Source organism: Lineus longissimus, chromosome 1 (assembly GCF_910592395.1).
Source record: "Lineus longissimus chromosome 1, tnLinLong1.2, whole genome shotgun sequence".
NCBI classification, from domain to species: Eukaryota; Metazoa; Nemertea; class Pilidiophora; order Heteronemertea; family Lineidae; genus Lineus; species Lineus longissimus.
In genome coordinates this window covers 9594171-9616098 of record NC_088308.1, presented here as the reverse complement: position 1 = coordinate 9616098, position 21928 = coordinate 9594171, and the positions used below count along the sequence as shown (strand labels likewise).

The window sequence follows — 21928 nt, the reverse complement described above, 5'->3', positions numbered from 1 at the left end:
GTTTTGGTTTTACTTTTATTGTGTAGTAAAACCATCATTGCTTATTGTATCAGATTTGTGTTCCCATTTATTTTCGTGCTTCCATCATCATGGCATGCCATAGCCCATGATGAATGATGTCAACCCCGACAATCACAAGACAATGTAGCTTGCGTGTACTCCCCCTCTCCCCTGGGCCCTCGGTGTAATACATCAACAGACGGACTGCCGAGTATTAAACAGAAACAGTGCCATTAGACATTAAGTGTCAGTGATAAAGCCATAAGGATTTTTATTGTATTTCTACTAACTAACACTAATGTATTTGAGTTCAAGGTTGTTACCCCTCTTCTCAGGAAAATTTCAAGATATTGTACTTAAAGATTGTATTATTGTACTGGAAAAGAAGGGGTTTACAGTATTTTGTGTTTTTCCTCCAACTGCAACATCGAGAAGCCTGGCTGCAGCCCGCTAGTCTATCAATCATGTCAGTATTGCTTCTATTCTCTATATTTTTTCCTTTGGGCTCTTGCAGAAACCACACCATGGATGACGATGCATTAGAGGCGAAGAACTCTCCCCAGTTCAGCAATCCTGGGACACCGAGATCAGAAGTTGATGTACGAAACACACCGCCACCTGGAGTACCCATGTTACCTGTGGCGACACCTTCACAACAACAGAAGCAAGCGGTAGCGGCAGTTGCTGCAGCTGCAGCCGCAATGGCACAACGAGCACCGCAGCAGTTACCTCAAAGCAAATACGCTCAACTACTCGCCGTCATTGAAGACATGGGAAAAGACATTCGACCAACATATTCAGGGAGTAAAAGCTCGGCTGAGCGATTGAAAAGGGGTATTGTTCATGCGAGGATTCTTGTTCGGGAATGCCTTATGGAGTGTGAAAGAAGCGCAAGGACTTGATATATTCAAGACGGAACTCTTGAGTGCATTTTGTTATAAATAGGATTGACCATATTGGTTCGTCAGTTGTGATTCATTGACTTTTACATGTAAGCCTATGGTCCTTTTTCTCTGAGACTTTTCCTCAGTTGTCACAATCATGATGACATTCATAGATTCTGTGAATATCCACTGACTTTAATGGGAATCAAAATGTAGCAAAATGTCCTTGTTTTGCAAAGTAATAAAATGACATTAGAAGGGTACGCCATTTATGGTAGACCAGAAAAATAGAAGTGCAGTTCTACACAATGCCGTATGACAGTTATTATGCATACAAATTTGCTGAAACTTGGTATTCTTAGTATTTGTACATGTATATAGTCTACACAACGGCAATGCTAAAATTTATACTTTGTACATACATATTTACGAATTTTCCAATTCAATTACAAATTTAACAAATGCTGTAGGGCTCTATGTTCTCGTTGTCACTTGTAACAAGTCTCATGACAAGAACAAACAAGTCATTTTCAAAGAGGGGGGTAAACAAGATACACAATACAGTAGAACCTCTATTAGCGGACACCTCTCTATTAAGGACACTAGTTTTGGTCCTAAATTGGTTGTTTCTGTTCAATTTGACCTCTCTAATCAGGACACCTCTCTATTAAGGACAGCACTTGTCAGTCCCGAGGGTGTCCTTAATAGAGAGGTTCTACTGTATAACTTTTTTCAGCCTGTCTATCATGTTCTCTAAATCACACCCTTGGAGACAGCTTTCTTGACAGCAAAGAACTGTCTGCAATTCATTAGTGTGATCTTAATCTTAGTTCTGCATTTTAGAAACATCAAGGGCAACCAAAGATAATTGAGCTCTTCGATAAGCTGATATTTGGTGTAACGGTAATACATTAAAGGTGTTTTTTTCACATTTTACAGAGAGTGTGTTATTATTTTTCTCTATAGGACAGAATGGTCACAATGATTCCCTCCCTGCTAGCCTGTGAATCTGTTCCAGTGATCGACAAAATATTTACAATTCTAGAACACCTTGATGAGAGCCAACACTTTTTACAGTGTACGCTCTGTGCCTCGTTTTGTCAACAACAGTTCTGGTAACATGGTTATGGTTATGCAACTAATACCGCTCAAGTTTGTGCTCTGTCCATTAATGGGAAATTGTCACAACCCAATAATTGAAGTCTCAATATCAATCTGACTATTGCAAATCAGTTGTCACAACCAAATGGGAAGGGTTGCAACAAAACAAATTCCTAGTACGGGGGGGGGGGGGGGGGGGGGGGGCACCTGACATGTCCCAGTACAAGCACCCATTTAAAAAAGCCCCATCTCGAATCCTGTAAAACTGTTTTCTCCTTCAAAATCCTGCTTAAAGATCTCTGTGTCTCCCAGAAATTCCCCCTTCATCGTCTGTCTTGTTGATGCAAGATTCTTGCATTCTTGTAATTGTGGCAATGGTCTTCTTGCCAAGAAGACCATTGCCACAATTACCATGAATTAATTCTCTATCATTCTTGGGACATCAGCTTTTCAATATTTGCTCACTGGACCACTGCGAAAGCCTGGCCATAGTAATGGAAACATTGTCAAAGCAAAAGGATGGTCTTGATCACAATAATCTGTATAGCCTGTCATCCTGGAGAAAGAGATTTTGCCCACTGGATCAACCACTGCAAAAGTCTATTCATTTTATATGACGGCATAGTCACAGTGAGACGGTTGGTTTTGGATATTGTCAAATATAAATATAATTGCTCAGTGGGCCACAGCAAAAGACTGTCCATTTGATGGGGACATCATCCTAACCCAATGGATGGTTTGTTATCCACATGGCCTGATGCCTAGAGACACTGTCGAAAAGTATTTGCCGACTGGACTACCACATACAAAAGCCTATGGTTTGATGAGGACATTGTCACTACCAGATGAATGGTCTTGGAGACATTGTCACAACAATCTGATTGAAGGTGGCTTGGTCTTGATCACAATGATCTACATGTCCTGCATGTCGTCCTCAGAACATAGTAATAACAATATTTTCCCACTGGACCATTATAAAGCCCATTATGTCTATTATAATGGTTGGGGACATAATCACAACCAAATGGTCTTGATCACTATGATCCACATGTCCTGCCATCTTGGGGGATATTGTCATAATAATATTGCCTACTGGACTGCTACAAAAGCCGACCCATTTGATGAGGACATTGTCACAACCAGATGGTCTTGCGGGGACATCATTGGGACATCATTGTCAGAACCAAAAGGATGATTGGTCTTCATCACTATGACCCATGTGTCCTGTTGTCCTCGGGACATTGTATCACATTAAATTGTTTACTGGACCACTGTAAAGGCCTGAGCTGTCCATTCTAATAGGGACATTGTAACAAAAAAAATGGATGGTCTTGATCACAATGTGCAGTCCTGGGATAATAATCGAACACTGTAGATGTACCACAAAAGCTCTTCCATTTTATGGGGACATTGTCACAACTGGATGGATGATAGAGTAGTACAACACACAAGCCCATGCCTTTTCATTTTGGCTGTATTTCTTGTCCAGGAAGTATTCCTCCTCAAAGGCAGATGAGCCAGGCTTTTTTATGTGCGACAACAGCTAGGTACCAATCAGGTTTTTTTGGCCTGGCATGGTGTCTCTTGCTTCATCCAGAGGGAGAGTCTCTCAAAAGCTATCCAAAGACATGCTTCTCACTTGGTACAGAGTATTTTGGTTACCCTGGCAACCATGTACAAGGAGCCTTGGTTTTACCAGTCTTTCAATATAAATTTATATGAAAGACTCCGGTTTTGCGCCTCGGATTCGAAATAATTTTGGCCTGTGTCTCGCTCAAAGTTAAAATAGCAGCGATACCTCCGCGTAGAATCTGTGACCTCCTTGGGCTAGGGAATATAAATATGCTCCTAGACCTAAATATTCTCAACACCTATATTTGCAGGCTCGGAGAAGATTCAACGGTCATACTGTCCAGACAAGTCACAACGAAACTTTGTAGATAAAAATTTTGTTACAAGCTTTTCAATAGCTCAGTAATTATGTTCACAAGCAGCATATAGCATCAAAACAGATCCATCCTACAAGGACGCTTTGCAAGTTTAATAAACCAATGACGGGGCACAGTTTACATGGTTTATGTTCCACACATCCCGTATGGAGGACTTCTTGGGGAGAATGTCCAAAATGTGACTGAGAAACATGTTGAAATTTACAGCCTTGTGCCCCATGGTATAATCCTTTACTAAACTCCATTCCAATCACATGAAATAAAACTGGATGTTCTCACATAATAATTTTATTATCTCAAGGACTTATCTGTACAGAATGTATTGCCAGAAATTTCCAGATAAAGATTGGTGTTATTTATTACAGAAAATGTTCATTTTGATGAATGAATGTCTGCAGCTGCATCAGCTTTAAATGTGTTATCAAATAATTGTTCCCTGTTGCAACCTTTGCTTGAAATGGATTTTTATCAAATGGGTAAGGTGGCTCTGTTTTCTTATTTCATTAATTAAGTAACTTTCTTACTACAGGAGCAGTCCAACACAGATCTGGAAAAAACCTCTTTTACATCACTAATAACACTTATTTACAGTCCAACATTGGTCTACCACAACGTTCCATAGAATGGTGTCCTATTGTCTTAACGACATCAATGGTACTTGGCATGACGATGTGCAGCTGAAAAATAGAAGATAAACATTTAAAATTACATGCAAGAATATTTGCCACAGAGACAGACTGGATGGCTAGGTTCAATCAGGACATTCGAAGGGCTTGTCGCCTGGGATTGTGGCTTCACTGGTCACCAAGATGAAGACACAAAGCAGTCTGTCAAAACCACTGAGTTCTCGAGGCTGCCTCTTGCCAAGGCCCACTGGATCATGGATAAACTGATAAGCATGTCCAAACAGGTCAAAAATCTGATATAAACAAATGAGGTTATTCACAACTGGATTCGTCAAGCCCTGAAGTCTGATGGCTGCAAGAAGAATATAAAGTGTCTCTCATACAAGTCATAGTCCTGGTGACAGCATCCAACAGGACATGTGTGAATACAATAACTTTCAAAAGGACCAAACAAAGTGGAAACAACTGAATATGTCAAGGCAATCGGAACTTTCTATTACCCTGCAGCTTGCTTTCTTTCACGTTTAATTACTTACAATGGGATCTGTATTGAAAGAAGTAATAGAAGGCGGACAAGCACATAGCCGTCTGGACAAAGGGCGCAACGCTGGCTTTCCTCACCAACACATACTTCTGCATCCATCTCCAGTAAGCTGAAATACAATCAAGAATGTTCAGGTTCCACATGAATTCATGCCAAAGGTTTTTTTACAAAGAAATTGAGTGTGTACAAGTTTTTATTATTAGTGAAATTTCTGTGACATTAATCAATACTAATAAATTGTACATGCAATTGATGAATTTGCTTATATTTGATTGAGTCGAATGGCAAAATGGGGTCCATATCTTTATTAGAGGTGAAATTTGTGGACATCATACGAGTCCATACATTTCACAATATACCAAATAAATACAAAAAATAGTCAAGCAACCTCAAGTAAACACACCCATGGTAATGATGTCCATGCGGTCATGCTAATTCCCGACCTACCCCGACTTTTCCCGACATTTCCCGACTTGCGGAAAATGCTGCCAAAATATAGTGTATTAATCATCAGAATATTTATATTTGTACTGTTTACATACATATACAGCACGTCTGTTGATTTCAAGACTTTTGAACGATGCTTAGTTGAGCAAAGCAAGTTACATCTACCCAACCGACCGCAATTTTTCTGCAGGTCGGTAATCTTGGTTAGTTGTGGTTGTCGCTTCTTGTAAACTGTACCTGCATATGGCCTTGTCTGAACCCAGCATAAATTAATTATTGGAGTTGATTTGCTCAACTTAGCATCGTTCAAAAGTCCTGAAATTAACAGACGTGCTGTATATGTATGTAAACAGTACAAATATAAATATTCTGATGATTAATACACTATATTTTGGCAGCACTTTCCGCAAGTCGGGAAATGTCGGGAAAAGTCGGGGTAGGTCGGGAATTAGCATGACCCATGTCCATGTTACCATTTTCTCCTGGTATTTTCTGGGTGGTCAGTTGCCCGCTGCTGGTCTTTGGCCTTACACCAGCACTTGCACAAAGAGTAACTGGTGATTTGCCTATTTTTTGGATTTGACTCTATCGACAAGGGCACCATCCATACTTACTCCTACTAACTGCAGATGCCATGGCCTGTGGACCATAATTCCTGCGGCTAAGCCACTGGCCTATTTGTCCAACCTTCACTTCAGACAGTGGATCAGCTGAAATGACAAAGGAGGTTTTTGTGTTTAGTCAAACTAAGTTGTATACCAAAATAACTGACTACCGAGCGTTAGGACTTAGGTAATACTATTAAAAGACCGGTCTACCAGTTGTTGCAATATACATTATAAGGGGATCCACATATATGATCATGATTCAAAGTCAAAGACGTCACTACACAAGCTCTTTTGACCATGTTGACTGCTGTAGTGCACATGTATGATTGATATTTGCGCAGAACAAGGAATTGTCCGACCACCGATATTTTTTCTCATCCGGATATCGATTTTACCTATATTACCCTGCAAAACCATAATGCTGAAAAATAAAGGAGCTGCTTTTAGGAACAACGTCATTTGATGTTCGGCAGGACAGTTTTCAGAATTCACAAGTACTGAAATATATCTTACGCTTTCCATAATAAGTTGCAGGATTGTAAACCCCGTGAATTCTTGGGTTAAATTCCTTGGGATAGTGACCAATGTTCATTTTCACGATTCTGTGGTCGGTGACAAGGTCAAGGGCACTAATTGCGGAGTAATCTGATGAAATTAACTTGCGTTTTCAGAGATAAACTCAATTATATATGGATAATGCCTTTAGTACAAGTACTACAGTTAATCTATTTGATATAATTTGAGAAAATAAAGTTTGTTCTGTTTGAATTCCTGACATTGTTTGAGAACTTTATTTCTACTCGGAAAGACATAATTGCCCATTTCTCTCATTAGTGGTGCCATCTTTTAGAGTGTTGTGTTATCAAACTTTTTCTGACACTGCCGGGATTCTGATGAATTTCTTGTTTATTTCAGCGTTTTACGTCCTTCCAGAATGACAGCAAGGTACTAGCTGCAATCTTAGTTCAAGTAGAAGTCCTTCTGATACATTGAAATAAAACAATCAAGGTGATTTTTCTGCAAAGATGACTCCTCACTAGTCGCCACATGAGTCGGTGTAAATGTAAATTTAGTCCCGTGGAGAAATAGTCCTTCAAGCCCTGGCCCTACATACCCTATAGATCTTGCCTGTATACCTGCGTACAGGACCCATATCTGCTACGACCACCATCATGCGATGATGTGATGACTGGGATACCCGGATGATCGCGGGATCTGTGATTGGAAGACGGAGTACACTTCAAAAGTCAGTCAAGAGGAGGTGGCTGGCTCTTCGCGGTTTAGATCCCAAATAAAACAAATCTAGGCCTAAATACCGGTAGCCTCGAAATCCCAGGTGCCGATTTAATTGAATCGTCCTCCGAAGTTTACTGCCTCGAACGCCAGGATTCCTTGTGTACTGCAGTTTGGGAAGTTTGGATGCGTAGGCCTATTCTTGGCTAAGTAATCGTCACACAGGAATTGATATCCTGCCCGTAGATCCCGGGATAGTATCATCAATAATAACCTGAGAAAGAATAAGAAAGCTTTGGTTTGACACATGGATGGAACCCGAGATCACGAAAGCCGACGACATTGTTTCAGCGCCATTGCAGGATTCATATCAAAGACTGTACTTCCCTTCAACTAGCTTTCAGAAACCATCTCATTTCCAAACTTCTCATTTCAGTAACTTACAAATGTTTCGGAAAAGAGCAAGAAATGCGGATGAGGACTGTGATGATTGTATGCCTATATCAAAGAGAATCAATAGGCTACAGATTGGGTACGATTTTATTTGTCAGGCGTTGATTTCATTTAAGTCCGGAGGTTGATAAAATTAAAATTCCATTCAGGTCGATCATTCATACTAGCTAGTATGAAGTATAGATTAACAATGTTCTCTGTATAGTACCCCCCAGGTATATGGCACGGCTTAACCCGCCGGCCATGAGGGAATTCCTTAATGGCCCAGTGGTTGGCGCGTTGGCCCCAGAGTGGAAGTTAAGCAACGTTGAGCGCGGTCAACCTTTGTATCGGTGACCGGCGCGTACAATACATCTGGCAGACCTTCCCACGCGATGCGAGCTCTGGATTTGTAGTTCGGTACTGAGGAGACGCATGAAGCTCTAAGTAGGATCGCGGACGATCCATCTCTGTCCGAAGGGGGAATGATGTATAGTACCCCCAGGTATATGGCACGGCTTAACCCGCCGGCCATGAGGGAATTCCTTTATGGCCCAGTGGTTGGCGCGTTGGCCCCAGAGTGGAAGTTAAGCAACGTTGAGCGCGGTCAACCTTTGGATCGGTGACCGGCGCGTACAATACATTCTCCACACCCTTTAAAACAGGGGCACCCCTTACCCCCAGGGGGTCCGATTTCCTTTCAATTTATCTTGTATTCTACCGTTTCAAAAGCATGAATGCTAGAAGTCACTTCACTTCAGTTGTGGAGTTGTATTGTATTGTAGAGATCAATAGAAAAACTTCTATATTTGCATGTATTCTGTATTTCTCCATTACAATGTTTATCTCTTCTATATTTCTAACAATCATGCATTTATTTAGTTTTGCTTTTCACATCTTTTGCAGACCAGAAAGTGAAGGCAGTTTTCAGCAACAGGACGCTGCGATGCAGGATGCAGGTGGAAATGATGTAAGTTGTCTGTCCTGTTAAGAGCTTTTTAAAATGAAAATCAGGCGGATTTCTATTTATAGATGGCTGTCCGAGATTTGCCTGAAATTATTTGGGTGCAAGGCCTATGGGTAGATAGAAATATCCCAAAATTCCAGGTCCCTGAACCAAACAGTTTCATTCATGTGGTATATGTTCTGGATTATTCTGAAAAATGGTTAAAACTATTTGTCTCTTCTTGTTCATGGCAAGAATCGGGAATGAAAAAGGATTGTTACTACCAATCGTGGTGTTGATTCGAAGTCCTCTCTCTAGAGTATTGCACAAATTGGCAATTGGATATCATGACAGAACCTTATCAACATTTTAAAAACGTTGCTTCCTTATAATCGGTTCTTTACTTTTCATGCAATAATTCAGAATTCAAGTTTTAGTTTTAGTAGTTAGCTTGACTTATCATTAGCAACAAGCAGATGAGATGAGCAGGTGGGGGGGGGGAACTTAAGTAAGCACATGCAACTTCTAACCTGACTGTATGTATTTTTCAGCAACAAAAGGCAATGTCCTCTTGGCAACAAACAACAAATAACAACTATCTACCGTCAGAAATGAGAGAGGGACAACAAGGTCGACCTGATGTAAACAATCCTAGCACATCAGGAGTAAACCCCGGGCCGAGTTACGAAATGTTCAATTCAGGTGCTGGTGTGATGAATGCCCCGTTGCCTGTTCTGGAGCAAAATGGGGGGAACTGTGATATCGTTTGTGAAAACTATGAACCAGAACTTGATAAAAATGACAATCCGCACTACTTTGCTGTAAATGAGGTGCTATTTAATGCCCATTCATCACGGTTAAAGAGACAGCGTACTGGCATGAATCGTAGTTTTCCAAATAGTTGAGCTGAGGTTGGTTGTTACTGCAACTTGAAGGTTGGTCAGTTTGACCTCTGCTAACTTAACTGCCAAAGCCAAGCAACACTATACTTTATGCCACTGATGAGAGAATAGTCACTCTTTTGTCATGTATTTCTTTTTACATATTAGTTGAATGAGGTACTAGATTGCCTACATGTATGCTAGATTTTATGTAGCAGTGGTGTAGTCTAATCTCAAGATGCTAAATGATATTGTTTGTGTTTGCTCTGTGGTAAAGGTAGACCCCTACAAGAAGAGGCTTGGTAAGTCACAAGTATGCAACACTGAAAATGCTCATGTTTGCTCTGTGGTAAAGGTAGACCCCTACAAGAAGAGGCTTGGTAAGTCACAAGTATGCAACACTGAAAATGCTCAATGTCAAAATGATTCATAAAGATAATTAGTTGTGTCATTGATACATGTAATTAATGGCAATAAAGGGGTCGTGCTACATTGTAACCCCAACCGTAATTGTCTGAGGTTCGGGAATATGTAATTGAGAAACTGAAATATGTAGAATCGGGAATATGGGAAAAGAAATATGTAACTAGATACAAGTTTAGTACTTAGTAGGGAAATGTGCTAGCAGCTGTAGTTAAATTATTTGAAATCGTTTATCTTTGCCACTCATTTCATTATTAAAAATTCAGTCCGTGTCCTGGTGTTGAAGGGTTATCAAGAATTTGAGATGTGCAGGACCCCACTGTTCATGCATGCAGGGAAAACATATTTTATTTGATTGCAGCAGGTTATCGTAAAATAGAGAAGAATACTCTTTTCGTTTGCATATTAAAGCGATAAGGTCGGCCAGGATTGTTTATTTCATGAATAAATAGGTCCAAGGAATAGTAGGCCTGGTGTGACAAATGAACCAGTTGAACTTTAGCAGTATGGCTTTAATTTGATGTTCTCAAACACATTGGTGACAATGTTCCATTTTCATTATAGATTATGCATTTGCCTCCATGACGAGTAAGGTTTTGGTGAGATGAGCAAAACATCTTGGTTTTAAAATGTGTTGAAAGCAGATTCTTGGTATATAATGCCTTAAATATATCAAGTTTGAGGTGTTTTGTGAGACAACCATTACATGTACCTCCACATGCCTTGGGTAATAATTTCTTAAACATGTTATGGTGAATATGATCTGATATTTGGAATATCCGAGTTTCATGTATGGGATTGAAGTGATGAATCGTCATTTTGTAATGATTTGTTGCATAACTATTACTCTCGTATTGAAGTTGAAGTTAATATATTATTTATTGGAGCAAAATTGATGTTTTGGTTTATTTTATTCTTCTACATTGCATGTTTACTGCAGTTCTCTCTATGCGTGAAGATCAAGGAATTTGTAAATGTTGGTGTAAAAACGGAGACAATTAAGTATAGTACATGTAGAACATCTCTCAAGTGCTGTGCTTTAAAATATCAAGTTGCCCTGATTGAATGGAAACGACAGGTTCCACTGTGTCCTTTGAATCAAATTAAACAGCTTCCCTTCCCCGTTCATGGTCGATGGACATCTTGCGACAGTATCCCTTAAATTAAATGTCCTAACTTTAAGTTTAAGCACCGATAAAGCTGTTCGTCTTTCATTGAAAATGTAACTCCACATTATTTTCCTTGTCTCTTTACGAGGTCAGTGTGGTATCATATCGATAGATTGGTTGTAATCTAATCGTATATCATCTTGACCACCACAGTTTTTGCATTGGCTATGTTTAAAAGGACTGTAGACCATGAGGTTCAGGATGATCATACATGTATCTTCAAAGTCTGACTCAATGTGACAAAAGGCCTAGTGACAACAGTCGGCCACATCACGCACCTCTGCTTTTTTTCTGTCCCGTGTACAAAACCAGAGAACTACAATGTACAATGGTCGCATTTTATTGCAGCACGACGCAATGACTTCATGTCATGGGGGGCAGGGGGATTTTGGACAAGAGCAAGAATGAAAATTTTCCACAAAATAAAATGATTTATTATAATAATATAGAAATGTATAGAAATTGTCAATGAACATGTACATTTGTTTGTGTACATGATATGATACATGTGTAAAAGCATGCGAATTGAGTGATGGTCACAGTATTCAAGGCATTGTACAGAACAATCGACGGCCCAATTGTATAACTTGTCTCTAGAAACAGTAAAAAACTTTCACACCCTCTGCATGTACATACAGTACAGATCAATCTCATAACGTTCATTTCATTGTGTTAATATCAGGCGGGGCACCTCCTATGTGTAGTTTTGTTGAGTGATAGATTCAAAAACACACCAAAAGAACATGATCTCTCTGCCACACCGATGCAATATCTTTGACAGTGGGGCTGAAGACAACCCTATTTCTCCAATAAGGAATAAAGCCGAGTGTGCTGCCGTCTTGGTGTTCATCACAATATGTTGTGTACATGTACATGTACATGTTCTTCGGTGAACAGAATTAGCACCAAAAAAATAAAACCAATCAAGGTCCACCAAGCCAGTTTTGCACACACAAACCACAATCGCAGCATTTTTTGTCACAACAAACGTTTTTTCTTGGGGTATTAATTAGTGATCTACACAACCAAACACCTGTATTTTTAAATATGATTATGGGCCAAAAAATCGATTGTCTCATTCAAAGCGGGCGCAATAATTACTTCTTTTCTGACCCAGTGTGAAATCGTGTACCCACATGATTGTATATCATACACTTCAATAGAACATGAAATAATTAGATTAATTCACAAAACAGGGTGTTCCAAAATAGTTGCACAACAAAAACTAGATTTTGTGGGTCGTATCATTATGTTGAAGTATCTAAGAACACTGTTAGTGTCTAGGGGCGCGGCCGTTAGTGATCTTACTGTTGATCTTGGCTGCGTCCCTGGTAATTATTTGTCCCTTTTTCTTGTAAATGCAGGTACTTATCTTTATAAGCTGACCAAATAAAATACCAGTGAAACCTCTGTCAAACTCTCAGCTGTACAAATGTATTGAACAAAATGCTTTCTGAGTGACAGATCTTCATAATCTTGAATATAATGTGGACTAAACATTTTGTTACTTTAAACACATCTTTTATACATTAGCCCCTGTGGTGTAGATATGAACTAGTACTGATTGACTTTTTGGCTCACCGTAGGGGAGTCTATGTAATACCGCAGTGTCCGTCGTCCGTCGTCGTCGTCTGTCGTCTGTCGTCCGTCGTCGTATCCTATTTCAAAAACAGTGGCACGTTTCTTAACCGCTAGGGCTATGAACTTGAAACTTTGTACACAGCACCCCCTAGGTCAGGTGACTTCTGACACTGAATTTCGGTCCGATCTGATTCTCAACTTGGCCACCAGGGGGCCAAATGTCGATATCTAAAAAGTGTGATATCTCACTTATTAGTGACTTGTTTTCGATGAAACTTGTGTTGTAGGTACTCATAGCGAATATACATCTTATATCGTACGGGTTTTTAATTTGACCTACTTTTCAAGTTCACAGAGGTCATATGGCGTAAATTGGCCGTTAGAGTGTAAACTATGGCACGTTTCTTAACCACTAAAGCTATGAACTTGAAACTGGGTACATATAACCCCCTATATCACATAGCCTCTGGTGCTGAATTTCAGTTTGATCTGATTCTCAACTTTGCCACCAGGGGGCCAAAAGTGGATATCTAAAAAGTGTTATATCTCGCTTATAAGTTACTTGTTTTCGATAAAATTTTTATGGTAGGTACTCTTAGGAAGAATACATCACATGTCTTACGGGTTTTCAATTTGACCTACTTTTCAAGGTCACAGAGGTCATATGGCGTAAATTGGCCGTTAGAGTGTAAACTATGGCACGTTTCTTAACCAGTAGAGCTATGAACTTGAAACTTGGTGCATATAACCCCCTACATCAGATAACCTTTGATGCTGAATTTTGGCCTGATCTGATTCTTTATTCGGCCACCAGGGGGCCATAATGGAAAAAGGAAGAAGTGCAATATCTTGCTTATTTGAGTGAATTGTTTTCGATAAAATTTTTATGGCAGGGACTTCTAGCAAGGATACACCACATGTCCGATTTTTGGATTTGACCTCCTTATCTAGGTCACAGAGGTCAAATGGCGTAAATTGGCCATTAGAGTGTAACTATGGCACGTTTCTTAACTGCTGAAGCTATGAACTTGAAAGTTGGTACATGTAACCCCCTACATCAGATAATCTCTGACACCGAATTTTGGCCTGATCTGATTCTTGATTTGGCAACCAGGGGGTCAAAACTGAAAAAGTAGGACGTGCAATATCTCGCTTATTAATGACTTTTTTTCGATGAATTTTTTATTGCAGGGACTCTTAGCAATCACACGATATTGATCTTGTTGATGTCATAGACAATTATTGGTTGGATCATAAACTTATATATACTGCCCTGTCTTATTACTTGACATCAATACACATCTAAAAAAAGTCTTCATGCCTGATTGTGTTCACCATATTCACCTCTAAACTAAGCATGATCCTGCCTACTAAAAGATGTATACGGTGAGCACAATGGCCCCTGGCCGTTTCATTATGTTATACAACGACCCTAAGTCTCAATGTGATTGTGATAAACATCATGATAATTATCCCACTCCAGGCCATTGTACAGAGGCATGCACTGCGGATTGAGTTTGTAATCTCCTTTCGCTTCAAGCACTCCATCAGGCGAACATATCCATGGATCTGCCGTAATATTCTGCCAATGATTCAGCTGTACCTTCAGACTGTTCAAAACACTTGAATATCTATCACCTTTAGCAAGATTAACAAGTTCTTTTGGATCGGCCAACACGTCGAATAATTCCCACTTGTCCCTGTAGTAATAATTTTTCAACGTTTTATACCAAGGTAGAGGTTTGTGGTTTTTCGATCGTTGAAGAATGTCTTGGAATGTCGGCGAGATGAAGAAATCCTGATCAATAGGAAATGGCATTTTATACCCTAAATTTTGTATGAGTTTGTACTGTCGTGTGCGGATGACTCGCATCGGGTAGTACATTGTCACTTCATGAAGATTATGGCTGGCGTAGACCTCGTCCCAACCGCTACGTGGTTCCGATTTCAAAACAGGAAGCATTGATTTGCCTGTTAGTTTGACACGATGTTTCATCACCTTGTAAGTCGGGTATGTGATGTTGAACCAGTCTAGGACTGTGGGTACGATGTCTGTGAGGCTTGTCATGGCATCACTCACCTGGAACAAGAAGACGTTATGTGAATGACGCAAGGACAAATCAGCATTTAGAACATTCCGTAGCTCAGTTGGATTGCAACAATCAAGGTCTTTCAGTCACTTGCTGTCTAACTGGGGTGCTTCACAAAAGCAGAGTGACTAAGACACCAGGCAGAGAAACTCCAGTGATAAGTAAGTAGATTCTCAACTAGAATACCATATCAATGGGCCAAAGTTTGAACTTTCAATCTAGGGAAGAGTCAGGTTCATTTCTTCAGAGCGAACCACATGGGTTTGTTGGAATTTGAAGCAAAATTACTCTCAAAACCCAACCCTCTGGCTTTACCAGCACTTCTGGCCTCAACAATAGATACCACAGTAGGCCTGCAATGAAATGTACATGCAATTGTTTAATGAATGCTTAACATACCTGTCCCCACCGCTCTTTGTCTAACGGTGATGACACCAACATTGGTTCGATCATTCCAGGTTCATACAAATTTGTTCGACCACTTGGGAACGGTACACCATTATCGGAGCTATAGATGACCAGGGTGTCATCCAAGTGGCCTGCTTCTTTCAATTCATTCAATATCAATCCGATACCTGCAGAAATCCAGAAATCACAAGCTTGATTAGTAATCAAATATGGAAACAACTGTTAGGTCAGAAGTGTAATATAAACAGAAAAGTTAAAGATTTGGTACAGTGGAACCTCCCTTAGATCACCCCTCTATCAATGACACCCTCTCTATTGAGGACACTAGCAATGGTCTAAAGCTGTTTGTTTCCATTCACTTTGACACTGATCAGGACACCTCTCAATTAAGGACAGCACTGGTCAGTCCCGAGGGTGTCCTTAATAGAGAGGTTTCACTGTTTTGTTCATTTTACTCTATCTTATGAATTTTGTGGCTGCTCAGAGAATAAAATCTTTACTTTATATTACCGGTGAAGACACATCCATTGGTTTGCTGCTGAGCTGTAGGCCATAAAAAAGACAGCAAAAGACTCTTTCATTTATGTAGCAAGTTGTGACAATGTGTCCCTGGAAACTGTGTCGACTAGTTTAAGACACTCATTCAATATTTACCTTGATCTAATCGGCTTATAGTAGTGTATTGGTTAGCAATGTCAGCCCGGGCCGCAGGAGTGTCTTGGACATAATAAGGAACGACCACCTCATCCGGGCTGTAATGTGTTGGCTTCCAATCTGGAATCAAGCCCATCCCTGGCTGACCATTTCCAAATTTCTCACAGAAACTGCCAAACTGGGGATTCGTGTGCCCACATCGATGAGGATCATGGAAACCAATATACAGGAAAAAAGACCTGAAAGAAAGAAATATCTATTATTTCAGATTGAAATTGGGCTATTCCAAGAGATCAAAAAATGCAGACAGAATTACAAAGCAAGGGAGCTGTGTTGACCAAAGCTTGGTTGGACTTGTCTAGTTTTATCACTAGGTACTGAAGTGCATATTTCTCCACGATGCCATGGCAAACCTAACACCTACAATGTAAAAGTGCTGCAGTCAAAATCCTGTTTTACTATTATTCTACACTTTCGAACTCTGCTTAGCATTTGTCTCAAGTATGTAGCAAGGTTACTAAAAAAAACCGAGCTTTGAAAAATTTGCAAATACGAGTCCAGTTCACTTGAGTTTCGGTTGCCACTCTGTTATAATCAGGATATCGAGTACAGGCCAGAGCGGTTCAAAGGACAAGACAATTCAAGTACGTTGTATAAAAGTGTATGTAAATTGACTTTCCCAGTTGAAATAATTTTGCAAAAGTTGGACAAATGGACACTGCAACACATGTAGGTCACCACCAGACACGAGTTATACTTTCTTTAGTGAAAAGATTTTGCTTATTGTTTCACTTTGCACCACGTCACCCTGGTGGCAATAACGGGGCAAGGCACAGGGTATAGTTATTTCAAACAAATCACACAGAGGTAAAAAGTAGGTTCAACAGTCACCTGGAATCAGCTCCTTGAAAAAACTTGTGAACAAGATTCTTCATGAAAGTGATGTTTCTTCCGACCTGTGCGATTGGGTAGTTTTCTTCTGTGTACGCAAAATCAAAAGGGTACACCTCCGACGGACCAACATGTTTCTTTCCAATAATACCTGAAACAAAGCAATACCACCAGTACATAAAACTGCAGCCATAGGTAAGAAATGTTAGCTTCTGTTTACAGCAACCAGCCAAAGGACCACAAATTAACATTCCCATTGCGAAAATTTCATTGTTTAGAGGAGTAAATGAGTACCAGGCTTGCCCAAAAATTTTAATCTGCACAGCACTAGCTGGGGGAGTGATGATACTCGTAATCGCCTTTAATGGGGGTTCTCCATTCGTAATTGCTGGTGGTCCAGGAAAATAGAAATGCAGTTATAAACAATGCCGTAGTGGTCTTATCACGCATACGAATTTACTGAAACTTGGAGTTTATAGTATTTGTATATCATACTACACAAAGGCAGTGCTTAAATTTATATTTACTTTGCATTTACACAATTGGAAACTTTCAAATCAATTGCAAATTTCAAATTTTTAACAATTGCCTCGGCCTTAAAAGTAACGCTACAAAAATTAGGAACAAAAAGTTCTGGCCTGATGATATGAGCTGTTTGGCCACTCACCCAGTGGATTGTTAAAACTTTTTAGATATATGTTTACCTGTTCTTACACCATGTTTTTTCAATATAAGAGGAAGGCTTTGGACTTTATCAAACGACATGAAGTGCTGTTCGTCTTGATGCAGACCATACATGCCGTTCTGATGCTGTGGCAGACCAGTCAAAATGGCAGACCTGGAAAATACATGCATCACATTTACAAACTTGTATTGTAACGGCACTGCCACTTGCCAAAGCCCTTGTGAACTACACTGTTGTATGCTGTTCGATTACCGTAAATATCAATTTCAATATTGTTTAAAGGGACAATATAGGCAGCAGCTATCAGGCAAGATAAAGTTACACAACGCCACCAATAGGGGTCTCTCACATCTCACAGTAGGTTGAAATGATTCACGCTTGATGTACGAGGGATATATTTAGTGCTGAATCTGACATGACCCAGTGCCCTGACTGTGTAGTCACTTGAAGATGGCCAAATTAGACCCACGGCTCCTGCCAATAGTTCGCCTTCAAAGTTTTAGCTGAATTCATGCATCCACTGCTGTGGCTCAACTGAAATGTCTCTGTTGTACACGATGAGCCTAAACATGGCCCAAATTCTCTTACCTGCTGGGCGAGCAACTGCTGACTGAAGTGAAGGCATTTCTTATGGTGACACTATGTTTTGCTAGTTGGTCCAGGTTTGGTGTCTTACATGCAGACTGGTTATAGAATCCGCCTTGAAGACCACCATCATCAGCTGGAAAATGAAAAAAATGAACATTTTTTTTGAAGTTGAAAGTTCTGACATGACCTAATACTCCTCCTTCCTAAAAAAAGCTCCTGCAGCATCTCAGTTGGTGACTTCAGTCATTGTCCTGTCCAATAGCACACTTCAAGAGAAAACAGCCCGAAGATTGTTGTAGTGGTTCAGAACAGCAGAACAAAGTTAACCGGTATCCTTGCAAGAAATCCCTACATCACTGAGACAGAGAAAGCCGCAGAAGACCACAACAAACCAGCACAAACAAAAGACTACGTGGTTGCATATCACGTGTTCTTTGGTTCGTTGTGCTGAGAAAAAGAGCTGTTTGCTTCGCTTTGAACGACCACCTTTGGTGCCATGACAACGTGATGTCTACCTGTGTATATGGTCGTTCAGTTAAGCATACGACAGTTTAGAACTTGGTCCTAAATATATGATGATTGTACAGTTTGCGCATAACAGACCAATCCAAAGGGACTTGACGCAAAATATGGGTTAATATGGTTAAGTCGGGGTCTGGGGTGGGCAGAATAAAATCTGAGGCGCATATACTCTCAACTCGGCTCTAGTATAAGACCAGGCCAGACACCTCTTGCCCGCCCATTACATATCAATATTCATTGGGATATTGTATGAAGAAGAACCAATGACAGGTCATAAACAGCATAGGCCTGTAATGAGCAGTCATGACTGTGAGTCGCCATTGGTGTGTCATCAGGCCTAGCTCTTTGTTGTGTTTGTTAAGTTTCGTGTTAATTTCACCTACCTGTATGTGGTTAGGTCATACTGTTGACTATGAATTTTGATTTTTTTGTACTACAATAAATCCTCACTGGGTCTTTTTATTCCCCCTTATTAATGGTAGTCATAATGCATGAATTAGGAGATAGGCATAGTACAACATGGATGCAAATGACGAGGAAGTCGATATTGCTGCACCTTTGCCGAAAAGGCGCAGGAGTTACAGTATCAAGGAGAAAATTGCGTATCTTCGTGATTTCTACACTGCATTAGATAATGGTACAGTAGCCGACCGACGGGAATTTGCGGAACACTACAGGATCCCTGAAGAGACATTCCGTAAATGGAATTTAGAGGAATTGGAACTTGCTCAGCGACCAAACAACGGCAATGCACGAAAGAAAAGAGCAAGGAATATCGGAACCTGGACAGAAGTTGAGGAACAAGTCCATGAATGGGTTTTGGACCAGAGGGAGAAACGCCTCCCTGTTGCTGTGCAGGACATTCAGGAGAAAGCGTTGGAGTTGTATGTAGCCTGGTGGGACGATCTCACCGAAGAGAGACAAAATGAAATTGTCCATTCAAAGCCTATTCTTCATGATTTCTGAGCCTCATCTGGATGGGTGAATGACTTCATGAAAAGAAAGAACATTTCATTTCGAAAGGCTAATAAGAACACCACAACTCTTCCCGCTGATGCTGCGGCTCGAGTCGAAATGTTTCGGAATAAAGACACCATTGAAAGGATGGGTATTGAATTTCGTTTCGTGTTCAATATGGATGAAACATTCTTTCTTTTTGACTGTCGCCCTCTTTATACATGTAACACCAAAGGTGCCCGGTCTGTTGATGTCAGGACGTCCAGGTCAAACACAAAGTTAAGCTGCACGGTTTCACTTTGCATCTCTGCCAGTGGGGACAAGATGCCAGCTCATTTGAAATTCCCTCGCCGAGGATTCGTTCGGAAGATTGCTGAACTGGAGAACCAGAACATCCCTGCTAATGTTAAAGTTACATCCTCCCAAACTGGATGGGTGAAAGAAGAGACGATTGGACACTGGTTAGATGAGGTATTTCAGCCTCATATTGATGCCGAACACTGCAATCTTTTTTTGCTTCTGGTCGACAGATATCGGGTGCACAGAACCGAATACTTTGGATTGCGCACCACTGAGATGGGAGGTATAATTGACTTCATCCCAGCTGGCTGCACGTCACTCGTACAACCACTTGACGTTGCAGTCATGAAATCCTTCAAGAGTAACGCCAAAACGCAATGGAAGATGTGGAAAATAGAACACACAGATGACGATGGTGCGTGTCTACCAGTGCAACTACTGGATGTGGTGAACATTGTTAGCTATGCCTGGGAAGCCGTGGAACCCCGCGTAATTCTAAGCGGATTTGAAGCGTCATTCAGACCACGGGATATTGAGAACGGGCCTGCAGCACCAATGGGTGATGATAACGACGAGGAGGCGGAGGAAGAGGATGGACTTGACTTTGTAGACGTTGAAAACGAACTTGTGCAGGAGTAATTGCAACAGACCAACGTGCATTACTACATGTATGAATTGCGAATAGAATAAAGCATATCATAAAGTTATACCAAGTCATTGTTATCTGTTAGCTCAATTTTTAACGAAACAAACCTTTCTGAAAAGAATACCATCAAACATTCATTTTGCAACACCCTGTCTAAACAAGTCAAACCCCGAGGTCAGCACATCCCAGGACACAGAAAGGTGATCATGTAGAGATGAATGGTCACAATCCACTCATTGAGCTTCTTAATGCAAGTTGATTTCATGAAAGCCAAACCATGAAGTCGGTGACAGGCCTACTTACTTGCCAATCATAACATTACCCATGCAAAAGCACAACTCCAGTTCTCTCAACCAATAAGGTCTGACAAGGATTTCTATAGGCCTAATACCCCTGGCTGCGAATGAATAACCATGAAACTTGGTAGTGGGTGGTATTTACCGGCCTGGTCTTATAGAGCCGAGTTAAGAGTATTTCTGATATATGATATAGGCCTATATATATATGCCTAGGATTTTTTTTCTAGGCCCGGGGATGTGTTATCTGCCCACCCCAGACCCGACTTAACCACATTAACCCATATTTTGTGCCAAGTCCCTCTGGACCAATCAGCTACAGAGCCAGCTGGGACTGGGTGATACCGCGCCTGCGGCGTAGGGCTATCTGAAAAAGGGCTTGGTCACTAGAACTAAATAAGCTGCTCTACAAAACCATCATTGGCCTACCACTGGCCTTAGACTCTGAGGCCAGTGGCAGTCATGGCAGTGGCCGTGCCAGTGCACGAGTCACACAGTTCGTGAGCGAGCATGCTGCAGTGCATGGTAGTTTTCATTTGTCGAAAAGTTTTTACTTTTACAAAGTTGAATTATTTCACTCAGGAACAAATTTCAATCACTCATAAGCCATGACAATACCTATTATTACAAGAACATTTCTTTTAGAAGTCGATGCAGACAATACACCACCGAAGTAAACGGTTAGGAGGGAAAAATAACAGAACAAATCACAAAAACTGAGTTTTCTGACATTCGCCATTTTGCTTATTCTCCTTTTCCGGTAGTCGGTCACATGACAGTCACATGATCGCCTAGCCACCTCGATAAGCAGCTGGAAGAGGGTATGGCCCTTTGTTTCTCAAAGGGACGATTTACAAAAAGAACATTGACGACTGATTGGAGACCTCTTAAACTTCCTCAGTTTGAAACATCGAAAGAAACAAACGAATCAAGAAGCTCCTTTCTTGATTAGGACATGTATAACCTTCAGGAACTCATTATGCATGGTGCTATGTTCTTGATATCAAATATATTTTAGACACACCCTGAGCTGACGTCCAGTGTCTTTTACCTGGTTAACCGATGAT

The 21928-nt window shown here is 40.6% G+C and overlaps 4 protein-coding genes across 5 annotated transcripts; 2 read left to right on the top strand and 2 right to left on the bottom strand.

Annotated features, from left to right (window-relative positions):
• Positions 1 to 524: 524 nt before the first annotated feature.
• Positions 525 to 902, top strand: LOC135497024 (cyclin-dependent kinase 2-associated protein 1-like). Its single transcript, XM_064786681.1, has one exon. It carries the CDS (start codon positions 525 to 527, stop codon positions 900 to 902), a length of 378 nt encoding a protein of 125 aa, XP_064642751.1.
• Positions 903 to 4206: 3304 nt separating this feature from the next.
• On the bottom strand, positions 4207 to 6778 carry LOC135499000 (putative ATP synthase subunit f, mitochondrial). The gene is made up of 4 exons (XM_064789597.1): positions 6673 to 6778; positions 6166 to 6261; positions 5097 to 5213; positions 4207 to 4611 (listed from the first exon to the last, which is right to left on the bottom strand). Exons 1-4 carry the CDS (start codon positions 6749 to 6751, stop codon positions 4583 to 4585), a joined length of 321 nt encoding a protein of 106 aa, XP_064645667.1. The 5' UTR covers positions 6752 to 6778; the 3' UTR covers positions 4207 to 4582.
• A 225-nt stretch (positions 6779 to 7003) lies between these two features.
• On the top strand, positions 7004 to 10966 carry LOC135498983 (uncharacterized). 2 transcript variants are annotated; one of them, XM_064789578.1, is made up of 4 exons: positions 7004 to 7104; positions 7829 to 7924; positions 8731 to 8794; positions 9322 to 10966. In XM_064789578.1, the coding sequence occupies exons 1-4, from the start codon at positions 7094 to 7096 to the stop codon at positions 9673 to 9675; spliced, it is 525 nt and encodes a 174-aa protein (XP_064645648.1). In that variant the 5' UTR covers positions 7004 to 7093; the 3' UTR covers positions 9676 to 10966. The 2 variants fall into 2 exon arrangements, with proteins under 2 accessions (XP_064645648.1, XP_064645655.1); XM_064789585.1 differs by having other exon boundaries at positions 7004 to 7167.
• Positions 10967 to 11660: 694 nt separating this feature from the next.
• On the bottom strand, positions 11661 to 21605 carry LOC135487984 (N-sulphoglucosamine sulphohydrolase-like). Its single transcript, XM_064772317.1, has 7 exons — positions 21480 to 21605; positions 18141 to 18273; positions 17572 to 17705; positions 16868 to 17018; positions 15977 to 16215; positions 15314 to 15489; positions 11661 to 14904 (listed from the first exon to the last, which is right to left on the bottom strand). Exons 1-7 carry the CDS (start codon positions 21598 to 21600, stop codon positions 14257 to 14259), a joined length of 1602 nt encoding a protein of 533 aa, XP_064628387.1. The 5' UTR covers positions 21601 to 21605; the 3' UTR covers positions 11661 to 14256.
• Between the last annotated feature and the right edge of the window lie 323 nt (positions 21606 to 21928).

Bases quoted from the DNA above. Each gene is read 5' to 3' on its own strand.
- LOC135487984 (XM_064772317.1), bottom strand. From the start codon at position 21,600: ATGGCGAATGTCAGAAAACTCAGTTTTTGTGATTTGTTCTGTTATTTT. The intron at 18,274-21,479 runs GTATTGTCATGG...TTCATTTTCCAG, and splicing joins AAATGTTCTTGTAATAATAG to CTGATGATGGTGGTCTTCAA. The intron at 14,905-15,313 runs GTATGTTAAGCA...TTCTTGTTCCAG, and splicing joins ACAAAGAGCGGTGGGGACAG to GTGAGTGATGCCATGACAAG.
- LOC135498983 (XM_064789578.1), top strand. The intron at 7,925-8,730 runs GTACGATTTTAT...CATCTTTTGCAG, and splicing joins ATCAATAGGCTACAGATTGG to ACCAGAAAGTGAAGGCAGTT. The intron at 8,795-9,321 runs GTAAGTTGTCTG...TGTATTTTTCAG, and splicing joins AGGATGCAGGTGGAAATGAT to CAACAAAAGGCAATGTCCTC.
- LOC135499000 (XM_064789597.1), bottom strand. From the start codon at position 6,751: ATGAACATTGGTCACTATCCCAAGGAATTTAACCCAAGAATTCACGGG. The intron at 6,262-6,672 runs GTAAGATATATT...TTGTCATTTCAG, and splicing joins TGCAACTTATTATGGAAAGC to CTGATCCACTGTCTGAAGTG. The intron at 5,214-6,165 runs GTAAGTATGGAT...ATTGTATTTCAG, and splicing joins GGCATCTGCAGTTAGTAGGA to CTTACTGGAGATGGATGCAG.
- LOC135497024 (XM_064786681.1), top strand. From the start codon at position 525: ATGGATGACGATGCATTAGAGGCGAAGAACTCTCCCCAGTTCAGCAAT.